Here is a 24,099-nt window from a genome sequence, read left to right as displayed (position 1 = left end):
ATTAGCGCCGGTAGCACCTCAAGAGGATAAATAGCGGGTCCGGGGGCTTCTGCTCGCACCGTTCTCCATAAGACAACCACAGCCCTTGTGACACTGCTCCATTTTTATTTCACAGATAGTAGAAGATCACATAATTAAGTACAAAATGTAATTCACTTCCATTGTTTTAATTAAGGCTGGCTACCTACTCTTGCAACCGAGCTGCTCAGCAAAGCACCCGCGTGCGGGTTCTTCACGAGTTGAACTTGCCTATTCCAGAACGCTAAAGTAGTAAATCCTTTTGGGGAAAAACAAGAATATTCAACAAAATTCCAGTTAAAAACCTGAGCGTACTTATTGCAGAGAGTGCTGGGCCTGACTGCCCAAGCTGCTGGCTGTCAGCGGCGGGTGGCTCCGCTCAGAGGTAGCCCAACTCCCTCCCCGCAGCCCTGGGAGACGCAGCTCTTGACCGAAAACATCTCGGACCATACTGAAAAAAAACACAAGCCAATGCCAGAAACGCGGGTTTTCACGAAACGCAGCTGCAGCAGCCGCGGGCTGGCGGCAGCGGCTGTCGCAATACCTGCTGCTGGGTCAGCTTTCCTGGCTGATTTGCTACAAGCTGCCTTGGCAGCAGCTGCCTCCCCCGCAAATCATTAACTCCGCACACAGAGATCGCAGTGGGCAGGAGCAGCTCAACAGAAGGAGCTTCTCTAAACGCTCGCCCCTGAAGCACCAAGAATTTCTTGGAAACGTGCCTATTCCTAAGTGCCGCGGAGAGCGCTGCCATGGCGCCGCAGCGGCGTCCCGCTGGTCCAGAGCGAAACACCCGCTCCCTCCCCACCTTCGGCCCTGCCGCTCTCACATCAGCCGTGAGGCCAAAGGGCCGTCATCATCATCATTGCTCGCTGCTCTGTCACTGTTGCGGGGCCGCGAGCGCGCTGGGAGCTCACGGCTCAGTGCACCGGGACGGGGCGAACGGGCCTGGCCACGGCTCGCGGCAGCACCCCGGGACGAGGAGGCTGAAGCGACGGTTAACGACCAAGACGGACAGTAAGGACAAAACTACGTGTGACGGCACCCGGAGCCAGTCCTTTCAGAGAACTTTTAGTGGAGAAGCCTGGGCTGCGGAGCCAGCTCGCTTCACCGACAGTGCTGTGAGAAGGAGGTACAGTAAAATCATCGCAGCTATAAAGTAGCTGAATTATCACATTTTGAGGGAAAAAAAAAAGTGATCGGTAGCAGGAACCTTGTGCCCTGAGGCACGTGACAGTGGATGAGACATTGAGACATTTTTATCTAGGTTGCAGCAATAGGTAAACTCACTCCTAGGCCAGTTAAACAAAACACGAGCATCATTCACGTCGGCCTGGGAGCACCCTTTTCACCAAAGCAGCTTATCCTCAGTCAGCCTTCTTGGGAATCCGGCCCATCTTGGTGCGGATGTTGCGCAGTAAGAAGAAAGCCACGGTGCTGGCGGTGCAGGTGATTTCGGCTACCCAGAAGGCCGTGGCCCAGCTGTAGTACTTGGCAATGGTGCTGAAGGGCAGCCCGGCCAGAAAACCCCCGACTATAAGGAAAAACAAAGAGAAAAACAGCAGCGCTCCAGCGTCTCAGTTTTACCTGCCAATACTTGCTTTTGCACGTATAAAAATTCTTGGTTTGAACTTAAAGCACGAGGCAAAACCCTGCCAGGTGCAGCACAAAGCATCCCTGAGGCTTCCAGCTCTACTCCCTCCGCTCCCGGGGGAGTTCCCGCCATCAGTAACTTGGCACCCAGGGGCCAGACCGCGCTTCACCCAGAGCGCACCGGGGTTTTGTTGGTATTCCTGGGGAAAAAGGGCACTACTCACCATTGGCCATGAGGGCCACTATGGCGTGGGAGGTGCCGCACAGGTTGGCGGGGGCACTTTCGTTGGCTATAACCCCGAACAGGGCGATCGGCCCGTACGAGGAGAACCCAAACACGGCTCCCAGCGTCAGGATCCACAGCTGTCAAAACAAGTTAGGGTCAGAAACGGGATCTGGGCGTCTCACCACCCTCAGTCCGCAGCTGCTGACAAACCTCGGGCTCCATGTGCGGCACAAGCGGGTCGTGACATTTCCCGGCTGAGAGTGGCTCCCTGCCCTGCAGGCGGCAGAGCGCAGGCCTGCGACAGACCCTGACACACGCAGCACACCTCCACCACACCGTCCGGCTGCCCAGCGCGAGCTCTCCTCCCTCCCGCAGTTCTGGCCCCTACGCCCTGCACGCGCGGGACGTGCTGGTTTGCAAGAAAGAACCAGAACGTCCAAGAGAGATGGGCAACGACCCCGTGAAATCACAGGAGAGCGCTGGGAGTCGAGTCACTTTTTAAAACGATCCCGGAGACACAGACTAAAAGCGTTTCTCATTTTAGATGCAAGTGGCCCACCAGAGCACGGTTATTTGTGAGTAGCCACCCCCCGATAACCTCTATGTGACTAAACAAACACGGAAACAAATCCAAAATGCCCCAACAGTCTGAACTTCAGCGTCAGCTTACGCTCTAAGTGATCTACCAGGCTCAGAATTTATCAGTCGCTTGTGAAAGGACAACAAAGGATAGGTAACGTGACCGTCTCGAGACGGCAGCGTGCTTTCTGAACTACAAACGCCATTTCAAGATGCTCAGAAGGAAGTAAGCGACATCTCGTTTTCCAGATAGGCAACAGACACAAAGAGTTAGGAAACCACTTGCCAAAGTTAAGCAGGAACAGCATCATTCCTCCTGAGCTCACTCACATTTTACTTGACAAACGTCCTCCAGAACCTTTGATATAAGAACTTAAAAATGTTACATTCAGACTTTTCAAGTCAGTCAGTGTAATCAAAGGATTATAGGAAAAGGTTTCTTTTACAAAACTTACAGTAATCTTCTCAATGCCCTGGTTCTAAGTTCTGGAGTGCTAACCAACCTCCCAGGATAGGAAAAAGGCAGATCAGCGAAAGCAGAAACAGGCAGAGGGAGAAAAAAAACGCAAGGCAGAAACCTCATGTTCTTTTAGGCCTGTAAGATCAGCCAGAGGTTGCAAGGCTACAGTCCAGAAGTGATTTTCCTGAAGAAGAAAAAAAGGAAAGGGAGAAAAGAGGCTGCACTTATTCAGCAATCGTTTGGGCAGATGCAAGTCACGTCTACACTACAGCTACCCGAGCCAGCGGAGGCGGCAGAGGCCGCCCACCCCAGACTCAGCTTCTCTGCAGCGCAAACAAAGAGAACACAAACCTGCGGTCCTGGGGAAAGGCAAGGAAAACAGTCCTAGTCCCCACCAAACTCCTCACGCCTGAAGAGCTGTCCCTACAACTCCCGGTCGGCTGCTCGCGCGTGGATTACCTTGGGGGAATCGCCCGTGACCGTGATGCGGAAGAGGAACATGGACACGCACATCCCGGCCATCATGGAGAGCAGCAGCGCGTGCCGAGGATTCCCGTGGCTCGAGAGACCCACCTGTAACGCGGGAAGGGAAACCGAGGGTCAGGAACTAGACGGACTCCTCCCATTTTATACCTGGAGTAACTAACGCCGTCCACACAGCCCAGTCAGAAACACGGACGGTGCCTCAAAAGCGCGCCTTTTAGCAAGGCTTCTCAGTTCGGTTTAAGGGCTGCCCACGGTCAGTCTGTGCTAAACAAGAAGCTCGTAGTGATGAATGATGCTTCTGTTATCAACTGCGCCCTATTTCCACCCTGAATTCGGCTTCAGAGCCCACCACTGGGTTTTATTTTCAGCCAGAAGACAAGTGTCAACAACCAGGTCTCTTTCAACACGGAAATTTGGAGAGCGCAGTAAAGCCGACAAATTCAGCAGATCAAACATGTTAGACCTGAGAGGCGTATCGCAATCCCTAACATCGGCACGCGTTTCCCAGCACCTCCCAGGCTGTTCGGCAGTTGTGCTCGTCCGCGTGGCAGAACAGGGTATGGGCCTGTTTCTCCATCGTAGCGCGCGGTGGCAACGCCACCCCAACTGAGCACCTTGGGTCAGCTGCTGAGGTCGCGTGAAGAGAAAAAGATGGGTTAATCGAGAACGGTCTGATTTGCAAAAGTCTCCTTTCAAAGCAGGGTAGTTTAGGCAAAGAAGCACATCCAAAAGAAGAGCTTGGGAAGGCAGGAGAAAGAATCGTGCTACTGAGAATGGCTGTTTTCCACCGCGAGGCGGCAGCTCCTCTGCATTCAGGGTATCCTGAGGCTCCAGAGCAACATACACGAGGGGAGCACCCTGCTCCACTGCCGGGGCAGGGACTGGGGGCAGCGGGGGAGAATCACCTTTAAGCACTCATGAAGGAAGGCAAAAATAAATAAAAATTCGGAAGTGGCTCAAATTGACACTGTGTCAACTACTTACTCTCGCTACCGCTCTGTCAGAAAGGTACCCAGCGGCAATGCTTCCCACCAGACCCCCGATCTCCAGGGCGCTCATGTAGGAACTACCTAGAACGCAGGTGAAGCAAAGACGAGGCCATCAGGTTGGGTCACAACAGCGACGCTGCTGCAGGCTTTGGGCCAAGCCCAGCTGCTGTCAGCTCACCGTGAGCTCAGAGCAGCTCCGCTGGAGGCGAGCCTGCAGCTCACCCTCCTCCAGGAACGCCCGTCTGCCAGCCCCGGCGCACTCGGCGCACGCGGTAACCGCAGCAGCAAGTCATTTCAATAACTATGTGTATCTAAACGGACAGGCAGGAGGTAAGGAAACGAGCCCCTCAGATGGAGGTGCCCGTGTCCTTTTCCTGTACCCATGGAGCTCTCTCCACCCCTCTCCAAGTGCAGCCGCAAAGCTTAAATGCACCGCTTTGCGTCTTACCCACAAGCACGGATTGTCCCCTCTCCTGGATCAGGAAGAGCTGTCCCCAGTCAGTACAGCAGGTTTTCACTCCAAAAACGACCAGGTAGCCTGTTGAGAGCACCCAGAGGTACGGCGAGAGCAGGAGCTCTGTCAAAGTGCTATTGTCGCTGGAGGAACCTGTCAGGAAGATCAGGAGGAACGTTACTGCTGCTCGAGCACAGCTTCTGAACCGCCCTGCCCCAGCGGCACGACAGCCACAGCTGCAAGCAGGATTCACGCGTAAGGACACCCTTACGGGGCAGATATTCACAGCCACTGGCGGTGAACGGCTCTACCTCCCCTGTGTTCTGGGTTCGCGGCCATTTCAGAATCCCTTCTGTCAGTTTATTCCACGTTCATTACAGATTTCAGGAGAACAATCAAAACACTACTCCCAGTAATTTTCTGTACTGTGGTTGCGAATAAACCCTTTGCAAAGGCTGTTGGAAGAAGGATCTGCTTCTCCAGATTTCGCACGAAGGCTTTTAAGCTCTGCCCCTGAAAGCCACTACACAGACCCAATCAAAGGTGCTGACTTTCAGGTGCTACCTTCATTCTTGCATCAGTCACCCAAGAACGCCAACAAACCTACTCCCCCCAGAGACCGCTCCGGGGAAGCGATATTGGGTTTTGTACACAAAGAGGTCAAGCCTAGCAGCACATCCATCGCAGGGCAGCGCGGCAGGCAGGCTGAGTTTCCACCGGCCTTTAAAACCCTACCGCAAACCTCTGTTGCAATTCCCCTCTACCTGTTCCGCTTGCAGCGGAGCACCACGCTCAGTGGTCTGAGCAAACATTTACTACCCAGATGTCCTAGGCTGGGACAGAAAACACGGAGCAGAGTCCACCACAAGCCAGGGGTCACGAGAACCCACGGCAGGGTGAGGGGAGAACCGCCTGTCCCCTGCTAACACGGAGGAGAGGAAGGTCAGGCTCGAGGAAGCATTCCCTGCTGTTGTGTTTGTCCTCCCTCTCCAGTGCTCCCGAGGAGACTCAGCTCACAGCCTAAGCAAACAAAGCCCCGAGAAAACGAGGGCACTGGTAAGAAGACATTACGCAGATGGGGAAATGAAAAACCCAGCACACGCAGTCACTGGCAGGCCACGGAACAGAACCAGCGGGGGCCGGGCTCTTCCCCTGCTGCCGCACTGTGCCGTGACAGCCTCAGAAGGCCGTACACTGGCCCCTTCCCGCAAGGTTATGCTGGGGCTTGGTTTATAGGATTTATAGCTTCGAGGCAGCAGCTTGACAGTTACCAGAATAAAGCTGCCGACAACAAGCCCTTATAGATATCCCGCGGTTTCGGGAAGTGGGAAGGATGGAGGTCTCGGTACGCCGGGAGCGACACGTTTGTGCCACAACACAGAGAGAAGGCACCACACCTTCTCCCGCGCTGCCCGCTTAGAGTGAAGCCTCCTGCTCACCTTTCTTCCCTTTCTTGGCTCCTTGTTCAATATTGGGTAGCCCAACATCCGACGGCTCGTTTTTAATCAGGACGAGGCAAATAAAAGAGACAACAACGCAGATGAAGCCAGAGAAGGACAAAGTCATGCGCCAATCGTAGTTCATAGACACCAGGGCAGCGACGATGGGGCCTAAGCCCCCAGCCAAGTTCATGCTTGTGGAGAGGACTGCCCACCAGGTCCCAAACTGGGAAGGCTCAAACCACTGTGCAACAACAAGAAAAAGGGCATGAGGTGTGAGAGAGGGAGTGACAAGAGTGACGCTGCACCCGAAATTCCTCAATCGAGGCCCACGCTGCAGGTTCGGGGCAATTCTGACCCAGATCTAGAAAGGCAGACAGAGGGAGCACCCACTCTCCGCTACCTCGATCGTGCGGGGAACCCCAAACGTCAGGCAAGTGTCAGCCGCAGGAGCCGGACAGGTGCTCACACCGCGAGCCAGCTCAGGGTTATTTCCATGTACAGATGATGAAACTGAGCTGTAGGCCAGGAGAGGCAAATTTAAGAGCGCACGGTTCTGCGTACTCACTTGCTAGGAACAGCGTCCTCCTAGAAAGGTCTGCTGGCTCGGGAACGTGAAGGGACAGGCAGGGAGTCACGGGGTAACTTTAGGACTCGCTGTCGCGTTAAGTAAAGTGTCAGGCACGACGGGCTCCGCATTGCACTGTGCGCTCGGAGCCAGAACCATGGGGGTGGGGGCAGCCGGCAGGAAAACCTCCGAGTGCCACATTCACTAACGCCTTCAGAAAACGCCACGCGTATTTTTTCCGTTATTTGGGAACCGCCTTTCTGTGCACACTACCATCCCGGACAGCCCTTTTCTTGCCAGCTAGACGAGGCCAGACGCCTCGCTGAAGGGCAACGCAGTTCTTCCTCTCCCCTCGTCCCGCAAGCACCTGCGTTCCTGGGTTCTACGTCTTTCGAGAGAGGTCAGCAGGCAGCTGACCTCCTTTCCTTCTGCCCTAGGGCGGAAATCAATCTGTTCCACTCAGATTGCCACAAACCCCAAACACGTGCAGCTCAGAGGCTCGCCTCATGCCGCTCCTCCAAACGTTACCCAGTTTTCTACCCGAACAGCCTGCAATCTGCAATTCCCGAGTTTCCCGAGCGTGCAGATGGCATTCTGCACGTTGCCCCTTGCCCGGCAGCAAACCGCCGCCATGGCAGCGAGGCGAGCAGACCTCTGCCTGCACGCTTAAAATACTGGATTCCGACAAAGGACATCTCTTCCAGGGCAGAAGGTTTCCTGTACCAGGGGATGTTACTTATCAAACCGAGCTACAGTCGAGGCACGGCAAGGCAAGGGCTAACAAACTTTTTCAGTCTTTGCTAAAACGAGCAGAACCTCCTGCAGGGAAACTTGCTCCGCGGGCAGAAGAAAGCAGAGCTGGCGGTTTCGACCTCGAAGGAGGCAGGAATAGGCTGCAAATTCCTCTGACTTTGGCGCGCTGTCTGCACAGGCCCGCGGCCGGGACAGCTCAGGAGAGCAGCCGTGAGACGGTTCCCCCTCGCCTTCCCCGGCAAACACTTACTTTCCGCAGTATCCTCCCGCAGGGCGGCCAGCCCAGCCCCTGGGCCAAGCCGTTGAGGAACCAGAGCCCGGCGAAGGCGGCGACGGTGGAGCTGCAGGAGAAGCCCACGTTGACCAGGCCCACCATCAGCAGCCCGCAGGAGAAGAGCCAGCGGGCGCTCAGCCGGTCGGAGAGGACGCCGCTGACGAACTTGCTGATGGCGTAGGCCGCCGACTGGCTGCTGGTGATGAGACCTGCGGCGGGAAGAGCCCCCGGGGCGCCTCAGCCCGGCCGCCCGGCCGCCGGCCCGCCCGGTAACGGCCGCACCGGGGAGGGGAGCCGGGGCGGGGTGTGCGTGTGTCCCGGCACTCACCCAGGTCGTCCTTCCCCAGCGGCACCTCGGCCATGACGGCGGGCATGACGAAGGAGAAGGTTTTGCGGTTGAAGTAGTAGAGCGTGTACCCGACGAACATGGCCCCGAAGATCACGGCCCGGTACCGGCCGTACCCGCCGGCCGCCATCCCGCCGCGCTCCTCCGGCGACGGTGCAGGTCAGGTCGGGCGGGGCGGCCGAGGCCCGGTCCCGGCGGGCGGCGACACCGGGGAGGGCGCGGGACGGGACGGGAGCAGCGGGCGCCCCGGCTCCTGCCGCTGCCCCGGCCCGCCCCGCCCCGCCCGGAAGTCCCGCCCCGCCCCCCCGCTCCCATTGGGCGCCGGGCCCCGCCCCGCGGAAGAACCGAAAACCGTCCGAGGCGTAACGTTTATTTTCGGTTGAAGAGAACGAAGGCGGAGCCGCGGCAGAGGCACGGGGACAGGCGGCCGCTGCCGCGCGGCGGGGCGCGAGGGAGGCGCGAGGAGGAGAATCGCGACGCGTTTCGCCCGGTTTAGCTGTAATTAATTCGCCCGGTTTAGCTGTAATTAACGTCGTCCGGCCCCAGGCCCCCGCTCCGCTCCGGCGCCTCACACCGTGGGATGTCCCCACGGGGCCCATCGTTCGGTCCCGGGCTCGGCCGCGGCCCCGCTTCTCCCCCACGGTGCCACTAAACGCCATCGTTTTGGGAAGGGAGTTCAGGCTCTGAACTCTCCGGGCTCCCCTCCCGTCCCCGTCGCTCCTCGCCCGCAGAGACGGCACCTCGCCGGCAGGCGCGGGACGGGGCTCACGCTCCCAGGCACCTCCGAAAGCTCAAGCTGGTTCTTGACGGAAAAAGTCAGGGCCGTGACTTGGGTAGGGAAACGGAGACCGTTCTCGGTGGGCACGACCCCACCGCCCAACACACAAGGAAAAAAAAAAAAAAAAAAGAAAAAAAGAAACAAACCAAAAAACAATTCACTAAGTTAGTAGCGGCAAAATTCCCAGAAAGAAAAAATAAAATTTACATCTCTATCCCATTTTGTTGCCAGGCTGTTTGTGGTGTTCCACGTACATCACGACTAGGCAGGTCCATTATAAAAACAAGAACGTAACCATGAAATAAATAGATGTTGACACTAGTGGGATTTCAGGGCTGTTATAACTCATCGTTTTTCCTGTTTTCTCCTCCATTTTCTGTCTTCTTCTCTTTTTTGGACCCTGTGCAATGAAGCAAACTCCGTTACAGACTGTAACAGTTTTTACGGCACAAAAAGCAGGGCTGAAAGCCCCCGACGTTCATCCATTATCCCGCCCAGCTCCCTGTCTGTGGTAGAGAGGTCGGGGGACGCTTTGGGGACTGGCTGAGGACGTTGCTGCCCTCACACTCAGGCTGTCGGAATACGCGCGCCCCTGCTCATCAGCTCCTTAACGAAGACAGGCTTACAGCTACGGGAATGGCCATGGGCCACAGCGACCGAGGCAGGGGACAGTGGCACATTATCATTTGACACTGAACAGTGAAAACGTAGGAACAGCGGGGAACCAAAATCTGTGCGTTCCTCTGCAGAATTAACAATTGCTTGGCAGTCGGGGCTTCTACCGTCCTAGTGCCTCCCAAGCTAAAGGGACGGAAAGAAGCTCACAGACAGCTTGCGCTTGCAGCTACCGCGTTCCTGACCGTTAGTCGAACATTTACTCACCGGAGTCTGATCCAGGCTCATCATCTATTGCCACCTTCTCAGCTGTAGGAGGTTCCTCGGCTGGACCAACATCCTCAGGTTTGTCTACATTTAGAGCAGAAAGAAACAGCACAAAAGTTACGGGAGAACACGCAGGAGATGGGGCGGGTGACTAGGGGTCAGGTTTATGAACAAGCCAGCCACGGCGCCCCAGCAGGGCTGTAGTAATTCGCTCTCACCGTGGCTCTCTATAACGCTTAGAGAAGTGCCACAGAATTGCTCCTTATTTCTCACTGCCTCTGGCTGCCGGGACTGATGTCCCTGGAAGCCCTGGAGGTTCACTGCTTGCACAGGCAAGTCACCTTTGGAGCTGTGACTACCAGCAGCAGCTCTTCCCCAGGCCAGAGGGACCGGCAGGGAGCTCTGCTGACAAGCAGCACACTAGATTTCAAAGGACCAGGGCACTCAGAACCTGAGGATCTTAAAAAAGTTCAGAAAACTGCAAGCCTTGGTGTCCCAAGAGATCTTTTTTTTTCCCCCCTGGGGTCCATCCAAGTCACCAACCTTTCTCATCGACAGCTCATTCTACTCCTTGATAGAGGACACGACCTTGAATGCTTGGTCTGGACACCCACAAGGGAACTGATGGTTTATCTGTCTCATGAGGCAGCCGCCCACCAGGCCGATACCGACTGACCACCCCAGGAAGTTTATAAATACCGGAAAAACCCAAACGAATGCTGGGGGGAAAAGGACATCTAGATTTTCCCAGCTGTCTTTGAAAACTAAGAGGAGGATCACTTGATCCCACAGTTAACTACTGTCTTCACTTATTTAGCTCCCTCTCACTCAAAGCAGGGAGATACGAGTGTGTTACACGTGGTAACTATACACCAGGAGTTAAATACATGGTATTTATGTACCATATATATAACTCCTGCCCGCTCCTTACCTTCTTGTTTCCCCTCCGTGGGAGGGATAGTGTTCTCACTCTCAGAGGCTGCTGTAGCATTCTTGCCCGAATCCGATTTCGTGGTGTTCTTCTCCTTTTTGGGCTTGGGTTTTGCAAACTTGGCCTTATTCAGAAGATACTGCACTTCCCTGTCCAGGGCTGCCAGCTTGAGCTCTATGTCTTTGGACAGCAGGATGGGTTTCTCAGTAGGAGAGAGCTTGTTCTGCTCAGCCACCGTCTCGTTTTTCCAAATCTGTGGGATGGGAGGGAAGAGGGGCTTTTCGGATGCTTTTTGGTTCCAGGAACCACTGTACATCAAGTATCTCAAAGTCACCGCTCCTGGGCCTTCTCACTTAGGCGAATGCTGCTCCCTGCTACGTTTCCACCAGCTTCTTAGATACCCAGACATAGGACAAAGTGAAGCCCTCAAAACCCAGAATCTGGTTTTAAAAGCTGCAGCCAGATTCCTGGGCCACAGCACCGCTCCTGGAGACAGCTGCCCCCATCCAACACAAGAACCGTGATCCCCTCAAAGCAGCCTGGGGTCAAGCTGGGCATTAGAAAACACCGAAACACAGCAGAGGTTTGCAGGTGGCGTGGAAACAAGACGTGCACGCTCTGTTCCACAACCTTGAGTAAAAGTACGCGACCTATGACTTTGGACAGGAAACATAACCCAAACGCGCCCCCCCGCCGCCCCAAATCATTTGATCCTTTATTACCGTTGTTTCATTGATGGCTTTTTCCAGTGTGCTCAGTTCCACTTCCGTGAATATCTGGTCAGCCTCCGGAATCATTCGGGCTCCCCTTAAAGATACGGAGAAAGTTTGTTTCGGGTAAACCACACAGATTGTACCTTGGCAACTCAGTGTTTACAACTCCCGTAGTCACAATACTAACTGCCCACTGCACACACCGACCAATTACGACGTTTTACAGTTCCGCCTCTTGCATCTGCAGGAAACAGAGCCCTACAGCAATCTCTGGGTGCTAAGGATGCAACACAGAGACAGCAGATGCAGCTAGTACGAGATCAGAAAAAACAGGGAAGAGAGAAAAAAAGGCGGCCATTGGACCAAGAGGGAAAAATCTGCTTGCAAACGTTGCATACAGCGTCGGACGGTTCCTGCCCCCCCAGTTTAATCAGAGCTTGCACGCTTGTGTTAACGGGCACTGCAGAACTGAGCAGGGTTTTGGTCCTCTCTCAAGACGCGCCGGTGACTTTCAGACCACATTCGATCTGGTCACGTTCTGTTGGCATCTCTGGCACTATCAGCTGCCCGACTCCCCTTCCCAAGAGCCTGCTCTTACTTGAGAAAGATGGTCGAGTGGTTGAGCAGACTCTCCAGGGCAGCCAGGCGTTCTGGCCACTTTCTCCTTTCCTCGACACGGAAGAAGAGGTTCCTACAAAGCTTTTTCAGCTCTGCAAGCTTGTCTTTCAGCTCCTGCAAATGGGGGAGAGGGGAAAGGAGACAGTTAGTTTGCCCACTAACACTGTAAACCTCAGAAGTTTAAACTGCAGTTTTTGTCATTCTATCAAATGTACTATTTTAATAGAGTAAAAAGAGCCACATGACTAAGCTTTACGTGGGATGAAGAGGCTGAAGCTGTTGAAGGCGCATCCACGGCTGGAAGAACTTACTATTTTGTTCTGTGTGTAACGCACTGAGGAAGCAAGAAACTTCCAAGAACCAGATTACGAAGGATCCAGACGGATCAGCGCCGTCAGCCTGTGTGGTCACCGCCACGCCAGTGACAGCAGAGTGGTATCCTGGCCCCACGCAGCAATACCTTCGTTGAGGCTGCATAGCCCTCCTCCTCCATCCAATTGGAAGCCTCGCTGAGCTTTTTGGAAATTTCGTCTCTCTGCTCCTCTGTTGAGACAAACTGATACTCCTCTTGGTAAAGCTTGTCCTGAAAAGAAAAAAGCAAGTGCTCCCGTCAAACACCGCAGAGCCCGGAAGCAGAAAACAACCGGGTCACCCGCTTGCAACCGGGCTGGACTGGGAGCTCCTGGGGCGCTGCCCGCGCCGGCCAGGAGATTCTCATTCCGCCCTCCCAAGCCTGGGCTCCTGCTCCTGGCGTTACCAGGAGCGCAATGGCAGTACACCAGCTGTGCGATGGTAAAGCTGCAACAACCGTAATTTCACACGCACTTCACACTGGTTGCCCCTTCCGCACAACAGTTCTTGAGAAGCTGTAGCTTCTTTACAGCCCGAGTGCAGCTGTTCCAAAACACACGGGTAAGCGCGCGTAAGGGATACTGGAAACCCAGACTTTAACCTGTTCGACACGCTGAAGGAAAGCGTTCGCTTCCTAACGAGGAAACCTCCCAAGCCCACGTGGGCCTGGGAAGCCAAACAGCAGCAGAAAGAGAGACGGGAAGACAAAAGCTCGGCTCTTCAAATCAGCTTCCCCAGCTCACACAACTCCCCTGCATTCAGATCAGCCGCGTAAGACACTTCCTGCTCTCCAGGAATTCTCAGGTCTTTATATCCCTCTCTTACCTGCGTCTCAAAGATGAATGACTCCAAGCTGTTGGCCGATTTTTCTCTCTCCTGTTTCTCTAGATCTCTGACTGTCAGGTCTTGGAGTCTAACAAGCCAAGAGAACAGAAATCAAAGGTAGCAAGTGCCTTTAGATGTGCACAACATCACATACGTCAGCTTCTGAGGATAGCAGCGCTCCGTGAGCTATCACCGCTCCAAAGCGATTTGCTTCCTTCATCTACAGCTTTAACCCACCAGAGCCATTTCAAACGTACTTTTTCATCGAGCTCTTCAGTTCATCCTCCAGCAGGTCAGGGACGTCATTTACATCCAGCTCCATGGTGATCTCGTGGACAAGCTTCTGCTTCTTGGGTGCTTTGATCTTCTTCTCCTCCTCCGTTTTGGTAGCCGTGCTGTCACTGGAGCTTTTGGACGATTCTTCCTCTTTCGCAGTTTCTCTGTTTCCTTTGGGATCCTGGAACAGATAAAGCACATTCTCAGGCAAGGGAACAGATTCGCACTTTGTGCAACTTTTTTTTCCAAGGCAGGGCACTAACAGGGAAAGAAGAATTCCACTGAGGAAATTCCACTTCTCAGACACGGAAATCACAGTCCCATTCCTTCTCTCCGATGCTCACCTGAGACTCTGACTTCTCGCCTTCTTCTGTTTTCTGTGACTCTGCTTTTGGAGGGGCAGTTTCTGCCTGGCCTGCAGACCGCTGTTTCTCTTCTCCCCGCTCTTCATCTTCTGCGCTGCTTTTCTGGTCCTGTTTCTCCCCCTGCTCTTCTTTACCTGGTTCTGCTAGGCTCTCTTCTTCCTCCTGCTCATCACAGGCAAGTAAAAGGGAAACAAAACCAGTGTTTTTAATGTAGAAATTCCATGCAAATGTTTCACAGAACAGATAATTCTCTGGAAAGAAAAAAAGACGTGCGTGAAAAACCGCATTCTCAGTGACCGCAGCCGCTAGCAAGGGACTGTGCCGAGTTAGAACATTAACTAAGAGTCATTTCAGTGCAGGAGGTGACTCTGTGACAAGGAGCTTTCGTCTCACTAGAAGGAAACCTAATCACTACTGCCAGCATCAATGGCAGCTGTGCCTGCACGGCGCAGGAGAACGCGAGGAGCCTGCCAGACACCTGCACAGACAACCCAGGCGAAAGCACGCCCACAGAGCACCGCGACAATTCGGGAACAAAACCCAAGTCCTGGAACGTTAGCCCACCACTGCTGGGCTTGCCGGCAGAAGAGCACGCGTTTCTTTAAACGCACGCCACATGAAACTCAAGAGGAATATAGCGCTTCCTGAAAATATCCGAAATCCTGACGTGCTGCCAGGCACCTTTAGCTCCGCGCACACGAACCGCTGCCTCTTCAGCGGCCAGAGCAAGACCCAGGGGCTCCCCCCGGCCAGCAAACACCCCGGGGCTCACCTGAACCGAGTCCGTCAGGTTCTCTCCAGTCTCTGGCGTGGGGCCACCACCCCCAAACAGGCTTGAGATGGTGTTTCCAAGTTCTGTCCATGGGAGACAAAGAACCCAGAATGTTGTGTTGCCAAAGGAGGAAGAAAGTCATCTTTGGCTCTCAGTTCTTCCCCCCACAACCACAGCGACCACCAAGGAGCTCCCTTGGCGGTGTACGTTAGCTACATACACACCAGAAACTCAGCCTTCCCTGACCTTGCTTTGTGTTTTTGCGTGCACAGACACGTGGGGCCTCCACCTCTGCTGGAATGACACCTGAAACTTGTAGCTTTGACTAAAACGCTTCAGGCTACAACCTGTGGCTGCATCAGCCTTCCCCGCACCTCCCCTTTGCCTCCCAACACGCGGATTTACAGCTCCTTCCTAGAGCGAAGCCTGTGCTCTGAAACCTGAGCGATGCAAAGCACGGATCAGAGCGTCACAACCCAGACGGCGAGAAGGGAGGGTGCTGCGGATGCAGGACTTCCCTTCAGGGCAGACCTCCCGAAATTAGCAGCTGTGGCCGAACAAAGAGGAAACAACTCCTGTTTTTCTAGTTGCAATGCATGCCACGGTCACCTTAGGAGCGGACGGCATTTCAGAGCTCCTGGCAGCGCCCAGACGCCACTTGCAAAGGGCTTTTAGGTATTTTGGCGCTGTAAACACAATCAGAGGCTATGCCTAACCCTCTAATCTCCACGTCCCAAACCCACGGTGCTACTCTGCTCAAAGCAAGGAGACGCGTCGGTTACCCCAGCTACTGCAGGGAAAACTCAACAGCCTCTACGAACATCAGAGTTCAGCACTTACTTGTCAGCGTCGACTCCTCCTCCAGCTTATCTTCCACCAGGGTCTCAAACACAGACTCCACCTGGGAGAGGGGAGCACAGAATCAGTTTTACGCAGGGACCAGAGAGGGGCGCAGAACTGGAAAACACACCCCGAGAGGGTGGTGCTTACCCGGTCAAGGCTTAGTACTCCGCTCTCATCCATGTTGAAGTGAGCTTTGATGCCTTTGGATTCATAATCCGAGTGCTTCTTGAAACTGTCCCCAACTCCCTTTAGCCTCACGGTGGTGAGATTGAGAGAACCGAAGATCCTGACGGCACAGGGACAAGAGCGGAGAGAAAACTTAAGATTACAACGCTGCAGAAGAGCTAACCGCTTCTCACATTTGCGGCCACAGGCAACCGCGCAAAGCGCCGAACCGGCACGGTTCAGTTTGCTAAAGCGCATAGGACTGAGAACAGGTCTGCAAGTACCTGCTGGTGGCCAGGCGGGTTCACGGACCGGCCCACCAGCCAAGTCTAACAGCTGGGCATAGTGCACTGCCATGGAGCCGCCTGCTCACACTCCTCAACTCACCGCATGTCATCCTGGTTCAGGAAGGACAGGTCTCCGTAGTTGACATAGAACTCAAAGTCGTCTGTGTAGCGGTTGAAAGTGATAACTTTGCGCTGTGGATAGGGCGCCATGCGCTGGAACAAAATCCTCTTGTTGTGCTTTAAACTCTTGGATTTATCATCCTCCTCAACTTCACGAGTAAACTCCACCTGCATCACAGACAGAAAACACGACTCGGCAACTGCAAACTGCCCCAATGGCACCTCGCGTCAGAGATTTCCGCGGCGTTTGGCTGCTCCACCTCATGCAAAAGTCGAGGGACAGGCACGTCTTTCTCAACAGATGTTTCTAAGAGCCTGGCTTCTTGGATACAGCACTTCTACAGTCAGGCCGACTTTATTCTGCTTCCTTTATTAGGTTGGCAGAAACGTCTCCGTAACTTCCTAGCTCAAAGGAACCCAACCGGTCACCTGGAATGTTTCTCCCAGCACAGCCCCGTTTCCCCACACTTTGCACGAGAGACAGCAAGCCAAGGGTTACCTGGATAGGAAACACAGCGGCATCCCGAACGATGAAAGGCTTCACCTTAAAGGCTTTGCTCAGAGCAGCGGCCTGGTAGACTGCACCCATGGCAGCAGCCTCATCGGCATTGATGTTCTTGCCCAGTTCCTCTCTATGAAGCAAAAAGCAACAGACGTCAGCTTTGCGGCCGCTGCCACGAACAGCGGCTTGTCAACAGGAGACAGACTGAAGGGGGCCTCACATACTCACTTGCCCACAGCTTTCAGCAAAACCTCCTGCACTTTGGGGACCCGTGTGGCACCGCCAACTAGAATCACCTGGTCAATTCCATCCTAGGGATTGGAAACAGTCACCTTGTTTTGAGAAAGCATTTTAGGAAAGCTAAGTACAGGGCTTCCTTACGCTCCTTCCCCGCTCACCAGGCACCGAGGTGGGACTCTGAGACTCCCCAGGCTACCTCCTGCCGTCCCGGCGCGTGGCAGTGCCCGGCAGAGCTCACACAGGCTGACACACACCGTGCCAACGTGAGGCACCCGGAGTCAGGTCTGCCAAACAGGGGCAACACGGACCGCGGCTTCGAGCCACCCGAAACGTGGGACTTGGTTCAAAATCAGGCAGACTACAGTTCAATGCCAGAGCAGCCGGTGACTCGGACAGCGAGCGGGACTAGAACGGAGCGAAACCCGGACTCTGAGAGGCGACTCAGCGTCTCGTGCCGAACACCAGAGCCAAAAGATGCTCAAAGAGTGTCCTGGCACCCTGGAAAGCGAGCAGTTAACAATGCAGCGAGTCTCTCCAAAGGACCGCGCCTCCTTTGGTCCAACTGCAGCCCCCAACAGGAGCGCTCAGCGGAGAAGCCTGAACAGGAATAATTCTGTTTCTGGGCACTTTGAGATAAAACTTCAGAAGAGAGAACAGAACAGCATCCGAGACAAAAAAACCAGGAAAGATCGTTTTTTAACGTAAAGAAACACCTCCTCCAAGTGCCTTGTTTCTGGTGCAGGGCGCCACAACAGACTGCTGGCTTGACACCGCAGCAGCAACACCACTCTATCGCGACAGCTGCCATCTGTACCTGCCAGCAGCGCTGGTAACACAACCACTGACGCTTTGATCATGGCACGACAGCAGCTGCGTACATAGAAACTTCAGTCTTGTTAATGCATTCCTAAACCTACCAGGCTCATCTCTGCGCTGCTCAGAGCCTGCTGCACCGGTCCTGGGACTCGCCGGAACAAGTCGGAGCACAAATCCTCAAATTCTTGCCTTGAGACCTTGGCCTTGAAGTCGATGTCATCTAGTAGCCCCTCAATCTATCCGGAAACAAAGCAAACAGGCAGAACGAAATTATTTGTGGAGCGTTCTCCGAGCAAAATCTTTGCGCGACTTGCCCAGTGTGCAAAAAGTTCCACCCGGGACCTGACCGCGTTCATCGAACCCCGCCATTGCTCAGGCGACAAGAGGATGGAATGTGGATATAACGGAGAGCTTCTCCCAGTGACAGTTACTTACTAAATATTTTCCAAACTTCTCGCGACTAACTCTCATCCAATCCCCTCATCTAATCACCAGCGGTACTAAGTGGGCACAAGCCGAGAGGGAGCACCAGTGCCACCACCACCCCTGGAACACCAGCACCGACGCTGCAGAGGGACGGTGTTCCTGCTCGCCTGCCCTTAACCCACCGACCCTCGGTCCAAAAACAGCTGGAAACCCCGCAACAGAGGGTCGGACCTGTGCCATGTGGTCCGCATTCGCGCTCAGGACAGTTTTCAGGCGGTTGGCCTCCTTCAGGAGTTTGGCCATGGCCCGGGGATTCTTTCGGACGTCTTTCGAAGGGTGCTGATCATTAAAGAGTTTTGCCAAGTAGTCCCGGAGACGAAGCTCCATCTCTAAACCTCCCAGAGTACGGTCAAACCTGAGCAAAAGAACGAATGGAGATTAACAACTTAAACCAAGCTGAAATACAAACAAACTTCATCTATTGCTTCACAAATATGCAGAGCGGCAAGTGGTCACAAGTAGCTGCAGTACTATCAGCTGCGACTGACTGTGAAAGAACAACGGTTGTGCCAGAAATAACACATTATAACGAAACAAAGAAAAGAAAGATTCACCACCACGATAGCCTTCGAGCAGGAACTTTCACTATATTTGCGGTAAAGGCCTCATTGCCAAGTGTGCCGAAGGGCTGAGAAGCCACAGGATGGCTGTCTCGGGTCCCAGGTGTTTTCTTGGCAACAGCAGCGCAAATGTTTTGCAGTTAAAATTGCTGGGCTGGCGACTCACAGCACCCCCCTCCTCACTCGGCCAACGCACTGCATTTTCATTCCTCTCTGGGAGGATATTCTGCTTTTTCAAGCTGACACGCTCTGCTTCTCTAAGATTATAGGAAGCGGAATTAGGCTAAAATGGCTTGAGGCTAAAAACCAAGCAAGTTGAAGCGAATTAAGTACACTGATTGCCTCCCGGGCTCCTGGAAGTTCTCAGTTACCTTCTGCACAAGACAGCGACACCAGAGTTGTTACCAAGCGGAGCTTTCTCGCTCCAAACGTCTCCCACTCTGCCACCCAAATTACTGTGCTGAAGCCTCACCGCAAAATCCCACCTTTAGAAGAGACTGTGAAACAAATGGTTTCTTTCCTGAGACCTGCGGGTTTTGCGCAACTCGTGTGGAATTCTTACCCAATGCCCTGGATCTGCAATTGAGGTTGGGTTCCCGAGTCCTTAGTTTTCACTGTCTGATACGTAACAATAGTACAAACGGTGCTTCCTGCTCCCATGTCGTAAAACATGATATTCTGAAAAGAGAAGCTGGGACGGTGAAGCAGAAACACCTGGATATCCCCCACGAATAAGGAAAGAACCCGCTGCTGTCCCGGCCTCACACAGGCCAAGACTGTCCGCTCCCTCACCCGGCTTTACACCGCAATGGCAGGACTCGTACTTTGACCAAGCACCGGAGGTGTTCAGGGTCACGCTTGACACAAGCGGACAAGAAAACTTTTCCATCCATTTGACAGATCAGAAAACAAAGATCTGCTCTTCAAAAGCTTCTTCAACCTCAGGAAAATCAAGTATTTCAGAGTCGGTCTTCAATACCTTAGCCAATCCCTAACGTTACTCTCCCCCCGGCTGGTGGGCAAGGAACAAGCACAACTTTACAAAATGGGAACTCCCGGCCTCCCGCCCTCGCTCCAGAAGCTTTCAGGCTTCACCACGTATTCGCAGAGGGTTTCACCTCTTCCTCTTACTGATGAACACACGATAAGGGAAGAGACCGGTTGACCGGCAGCATCGGCTTCCTCACCGTGAAGTCCCTTTGATTTTATCTGCGGCCCTTTCTCCCCCACATGCAGGCACTGGCATGGGACCGTCTGCATCTCCCACCCCCGCCTACCTGCGCGGTGGCGTTGATGTCTTTCCTCCTAAAAACCCCGTAGTTCAGCGCCACAGCAGTGTTGTCGTTGATGAGCTGCAGCACCTTCAGGTCGGCCATGCGGGCGGCATGCAGAACCGCCCTCCTCTCCGCCTGGTTGAAGTAGGCAGGAACGGTGATCACCGCGTCCTTGATGGGCTGCTCTGAAAGAGTTGCAGGGAACACGTTTTCCCATCACTGTCACCACGTGCAAAGACTCGTTATAGCGGGGTGAGGGTGGCGGTGCCAGAGAATCCAAGGCAGAGACCTGTACGGAACGCAACCCTGAAGCGGCATCAGCAGCCAGGATCGCTAGGCGTGAATCTATCTGTGTCCTGCTGAGACTAAGCGGACTTTGCCGATTCTCGCAAAGCCACGTATCTACTGCCCTCTCCTTCACACGTCAGGGCACTTTCAAATGCTCTGGGACACCTTAGCTTTCAACAAATGTTACCGTCACGGAGACTGACTTGATCACCAGATTTGCTCGCTCTCCCGAGCAAAAAGCCTTTGACTGGCTCTAGTATCACCAACCGAACACCACACAGCCTCCTAGTGACTCGAACACGTCGACGGGATTCACCCAGTTTTCATTACTCTGGTATTTCACTAGCAAGGCAGCACGGGAAACGCATGGCAGTCTCTTATCTGTTCGCCAGTTTCACAACAGAGGGCAGTTTTTGCTCTTTAATTGTAGTTCAGCCCCAACCAGACTGGTTCCCACAGCAGAGCCACCGCCACCTTCCCCCCCGGTCAGCAACAAACACGCCTCTCTCTAGTCGCAGACACGAGTGAGGAAACGCTTTACTCTTTCTCCGGAGACGGCCGCTATGGCTTCCTCGCTGCAAGGCTGGGTGGGATCTGGCGTGCCTGCCCCCAAGAACAGGATTAAGACCCCAAACTTGCATCGTATCAGAAACAAGTGACGACCTGACAGCTGCTATGCCTCGCTTACAGCCTACAGCTGAAGAGACCCAACGGCCTGTTTCTAAACATCTGTGGGCTTTCAAACGCCTTCGGTCTCTGCTGAAATCCCGTAATGTACAAACACACACAGACGCTGCAAGAAACAGTTAAATCCTTCCAACCTGCAAACTCCTCAGCCAGACCACGCGAGTAGTTCAGGACCATCCCCAGCATCTCCTCTGGAGAATACTGGATCATTCTACGAGAAACGGACAGGAAAGAAAATTACAGAAACAACACAAGTTGGTAGCCAAAGTCCCACCCCCAAGGGACCCAGAAGCAGACACTTACTGGGACAGCTTGAAGATAACGGTCTGCCTTTTCTCGTCCTTCACCAGTTCGTGCTCTGGGAAGCGGGACCGGTACAGTGCCACGTGGGGGTTATCGATACGCTTCCCCAGCAGATCCTGGAAGTACCTGAATGCCACCTTGGGGGTCCTTATGGACTGCAGAAAGGAAATGCACATTGCCCGGCTGCACTTCTTCAGCTTTGCTGTCGTCAAACAAACCTCTCCCAAGCTACGTGGTGAACGCTCGTGTTACGGGACTCAGGAGCACAAGACCAGCAGGCAAACAGCCAGTACGGAAAGCCAGCAGCACAGCAAGGAGACGAGACGTACGGGACAAGAAATAACACTTCCTAGCTCAGACATTTATCACGAAGGACCCAGCGGTGGGCTACATTCTGCCTACAGGAACTGCAGCTGGCACGACGAGTAACAAGAACTCTTACCATTCCTAGCGCGCTGTCACCGAAGAGACGCTCGTTTTCCTTCAAAGAGACGGCCACAGGTGTTTTCCTTCGTGACTCCCTGCGCAGAAAGAGAGGAATAAACCAGTCGAAACAGGTGAACGTTCAGTACAGAGTGCCTAGTGAGGAAGGGCGGTGTCTGCGTTTCAGAAGGACGAAGGGAAGGTGCTGGGGCACGACCTGCAGAGAGGAAGGCCAGCCTCCCTTCATCCGACAGGCGGCAATAGCAGCCTCTCCCTTCACAGCTTTCGTACCTCCTGGGGTTCCTCACGACACGGGTAAATGCTTTGCCGGAACACAAACAGATACCTCTCAAATTCGCACTCAAAGCCGTGGTGGGCAGGTTCTTGTTTTTCCCATAACACAAGAGAACTCGACAAGAGGTGGCCCATTTCTGCCCCCACACACGCTTTAGCGCACCGAGGTGAGCATTTCACTACAGTAACTACGAAATGGCTTAAAGTTGTCCACTAAGCTCAGCACGCGCTAGCCACTTCCAAACGCCTCGGGACGCGTTATTGGTTCTCTAATGTAAGGCTACAACAAAACGACTTGCCAGAAGGAAGAAAGGCTCGTGAGCAGCTTTCTGGAACGTGCTGCTTCGGACTTAGACAAGACTTGCTTTATTTTTGCTTCCCTCCAGCAGCGAGCAAAGCGAGACAGTTCCCCCCTTCTACCAGCGACTGCCAAGTTTCAGGGAGCTGAAAAATCCATTTATTATCTCTCAGTCTAGACTCCGAGAAGACGAGGATGCTCCTGACCGTACATCCTCTCCCAGCCGCGGGTTTTCCATTCAGTGTCTCGGGGACGGGCTGCAGCGACAGCAGCCAAATGAAAGGAGAGCTTTATCTGCTTCACAGACGAGCTGCAGCCAGACAAACCCCGCTCCGGGCTCCCTTATGGAGAACTGAAAATCAGGCTCCTTAACTGGACAGGAAAGAAGGTGACACTATGCCCTTTCACACCTGAACCACGACACATCTGCCCCTCTGCTCCGCTCCGTGAGACCCCCCTGCAGCGCTGCCTCCGGCCCAGGGCCACCAACGGCAGAGGGCCACCGAGCTGTCGGAGCGGGGCCAGAGGAGGCCCCGGAGATGCCGGGAGGGCTGGAGCCCCTCTGCTGTGGGACAGGCTGGGAGAGCTGGGGGGGTTCAGCCTGGAGGAGAGAAGGCTCCGGGGAGACCTTCCAGCCCCTTCCAGTCCCTCAAGGGGCTCCAGGAAAGCTGGGGAGGGACTCTGGAGCAGGGAGGGGAGCCATGGGGCGAGGGGGAAGGGTTTTACACTGACAGAGGGGAGACTGAGATGAGATCCGAGGAAGAAATTCTTGGCCGTGGGGGCGGTGAGCCCCTGGCCCAGGTTGCCCAGAGCAGCTGTGGCTGCCCCATCCCTGGAGGGGTTCAAGGCCAGGTTGGACGGGGCTTGGAGCAGCCTGGGCTGGTGGGAGGTGTCCCTGCCCGGGGCAGGAGGGGTCCCTTCCCACCCAAACCGTTCCGTGACGTCCTCAGTGACACGCGTGGCCGGTTTCTTGCTGAGGAGGCCCCCGGTGCAGCCCAGGCCCCTGAGGGAAGGTTACAAACCGCCCCAACCGCCCCTGGGCTGCTGCCGGCCCGTGGGGGGAGGCGACTCGGAGCCCCCGTTACCCCGCTGGGCTGCCCCAGCCCCGCCGCGGCGGACACCGGCCCCCCCCCGGCTCACTTGTTGAGGACGATCTCCATGGGCACCCCGGGCTTCACGATGGCGATCTTCATCGACTCGCTGCCCACGTCCACCGACATCACCGCCACCGCCTCTGCCGCACAGACACCGCCGGTGAGACCCCGCGCCGCCCCGGCCTGCCCCCGCGCCGCCCCCGGGAGCCCCCCCGTCGGCCGTACCTGCGGCGGGCAGGCGGCAGCAGAGGAGCAGCCAGCCCAGGGCCCAGCAGGCCGCCCGCGCCATCCTCGCTGTCCTCCGGACCCGGACCCGAACCCGGACCCGGCCCCGGCGTCTCGCGCAGCCGCCGGCCCCGCACGCGGCGCGCGCTCATTGGCGCGTCCCGCCGGCTCCGCCGCGCCGCGCGCCCCCATTGGGCCACGTCGGGGGAAGCCGGAAGCGGGCACGACGGGAGCTTCGTGCCTATTGGCTATGGGGCGACGAGGGCGGGGCAACGGCGCGGAGGGAGGGGCGTGCAGCCGCGCGTGCGTGCTGGCGTCAGACGTACGCGCGCGCAAGCGCACGGCAAAAGAGACACGTGCGACCCCGCGACACCTGGTGGTGGCGGCGGCGAAGAGCCGCGTGCCGCCGGGCCCCGCCCATTCTCCAAGCCCCGCCCCTTCCTCAGGCCCCGCCCATTCGCCACGCCCCTGGCTCAGGCCCCGCCCCTCCTCCGAGCCCCG

At 55.1% G+C, this 24,099-nt stretch overlaps 2 protein-coding genes across 4 annotated transcripts; both read right to left on the bottom strand.

Annotated features, from left to right (window-relative positions):
• Positions 1-85: 85 nt before the first annotated feature.
• Positions 86-8,467, bottom strand: SLC37A4 (solute carrier family 37 member 4). 2 transcript variants are annotated; one of them, XM_074561229.1, is made up of 9 exons: positions 8,165-8,467; positions 7,813-8,045; positions 6,242-6,485; positions 4,797-4,955; positions 4,344-4,429; positions 3,333-3,446; positions 2,992-3,057; positions 1,833-1,971; positions 86-1,549 (listed from the first exon to the last, which is right to left on the bottom strand). In XM_074561229.1, exons 1-9 carry the CDS (start codon positions 8,310-8,312, stop codon positions 1,383-1,385), a joined length of 1,356 nt encoding a protein of 451 aa, XP_074417330.1. In that variant the 5' UTR covers positions 8,313-8,467; the 3' UTR covers positions 86-1,382. The 2 variants fall into 2 exon arrangements, with proteins under 2 accessions (XP_074417330.1, XP_074417332.1); XM_074561231.1 differs by lacking the exon at positions 2,992-3,057.
• A 250-nt stretch (positions 8,468-8,717) lies between these two features.
• Positions 8,718-23,765, bottom strand: HYOU1 (hypoxia up-regulated 1). Of its 2 annotated transcripts, none has more exons than XM_074561228.1 (24): positions 23,599-23,746; positions 23,420-23,513; positions 21,707-21,785; positions 21,265-21,419; positions 21,096-21,172; positions 19,990-20,171; positions 19,275-19,390; positions 18,324-18,507; positions 17,768-17,902; positions 16,839-16,921; positions 16,608-16,740; positions 16,089-16,276; positions 15,684-15,822; positions 15,534-15,594; positions 14,694-14,776; positions 13,901-14,083; positions 13,538-13,737; positions 13,281-13,368; positions 12,565-12,687; positions 12,085-12,218; positions 11,496-11,580; positions 10,774-11,026; positions 9,843-9,926; positions 8,718-9,010 (listed from the first exon to the last, which is right to left on the bottom strand). In XM_074561228.1, exons 1-24 carry the CDS (start codon positions 23,660-23,662, stop codon positions 8,859-8,861), a joined length of 3,075 nt encoding a protein of 1,024 aa, XP_074417329.1. In that variant the 5' UTR covers positions 23,663-23,746; the 3' UTR covers positions 8,718-8,858. The 2 variants fall into 2 exon arrangements, with proteins under 2 accessions (XP_074417329.1, XP_074417328.1); XM_074561227.1 differs by lacking the exon at positions 8,718-9,010 and adding an exon at positions 9,122-9,360 and having other exon boundaries at positions 23,599-23,765.
• Between the last annotated feature and the right edge of the window lie 334 nt (positions 23,766-24,099).

Source organism: Larus michahellis, chromosome 17 (genome assembly GCF_964199755.1).
Source record: "Larus michahellis chromosome 17, bLarMic1.1, whole genome shotgun sequence".
In the NCBI taxonomy this organism is placed as follows: domain Eukaryota; kingdom Metazoa; phylum Chordata; class Aves; order Charadriiformes; family Laridae; genus Larus; species Larus michahellis.
Note: the sequence above shows the minus strand (reverse complement) of the source record. Positions and strands in the feature narration are given on the sequence as shown.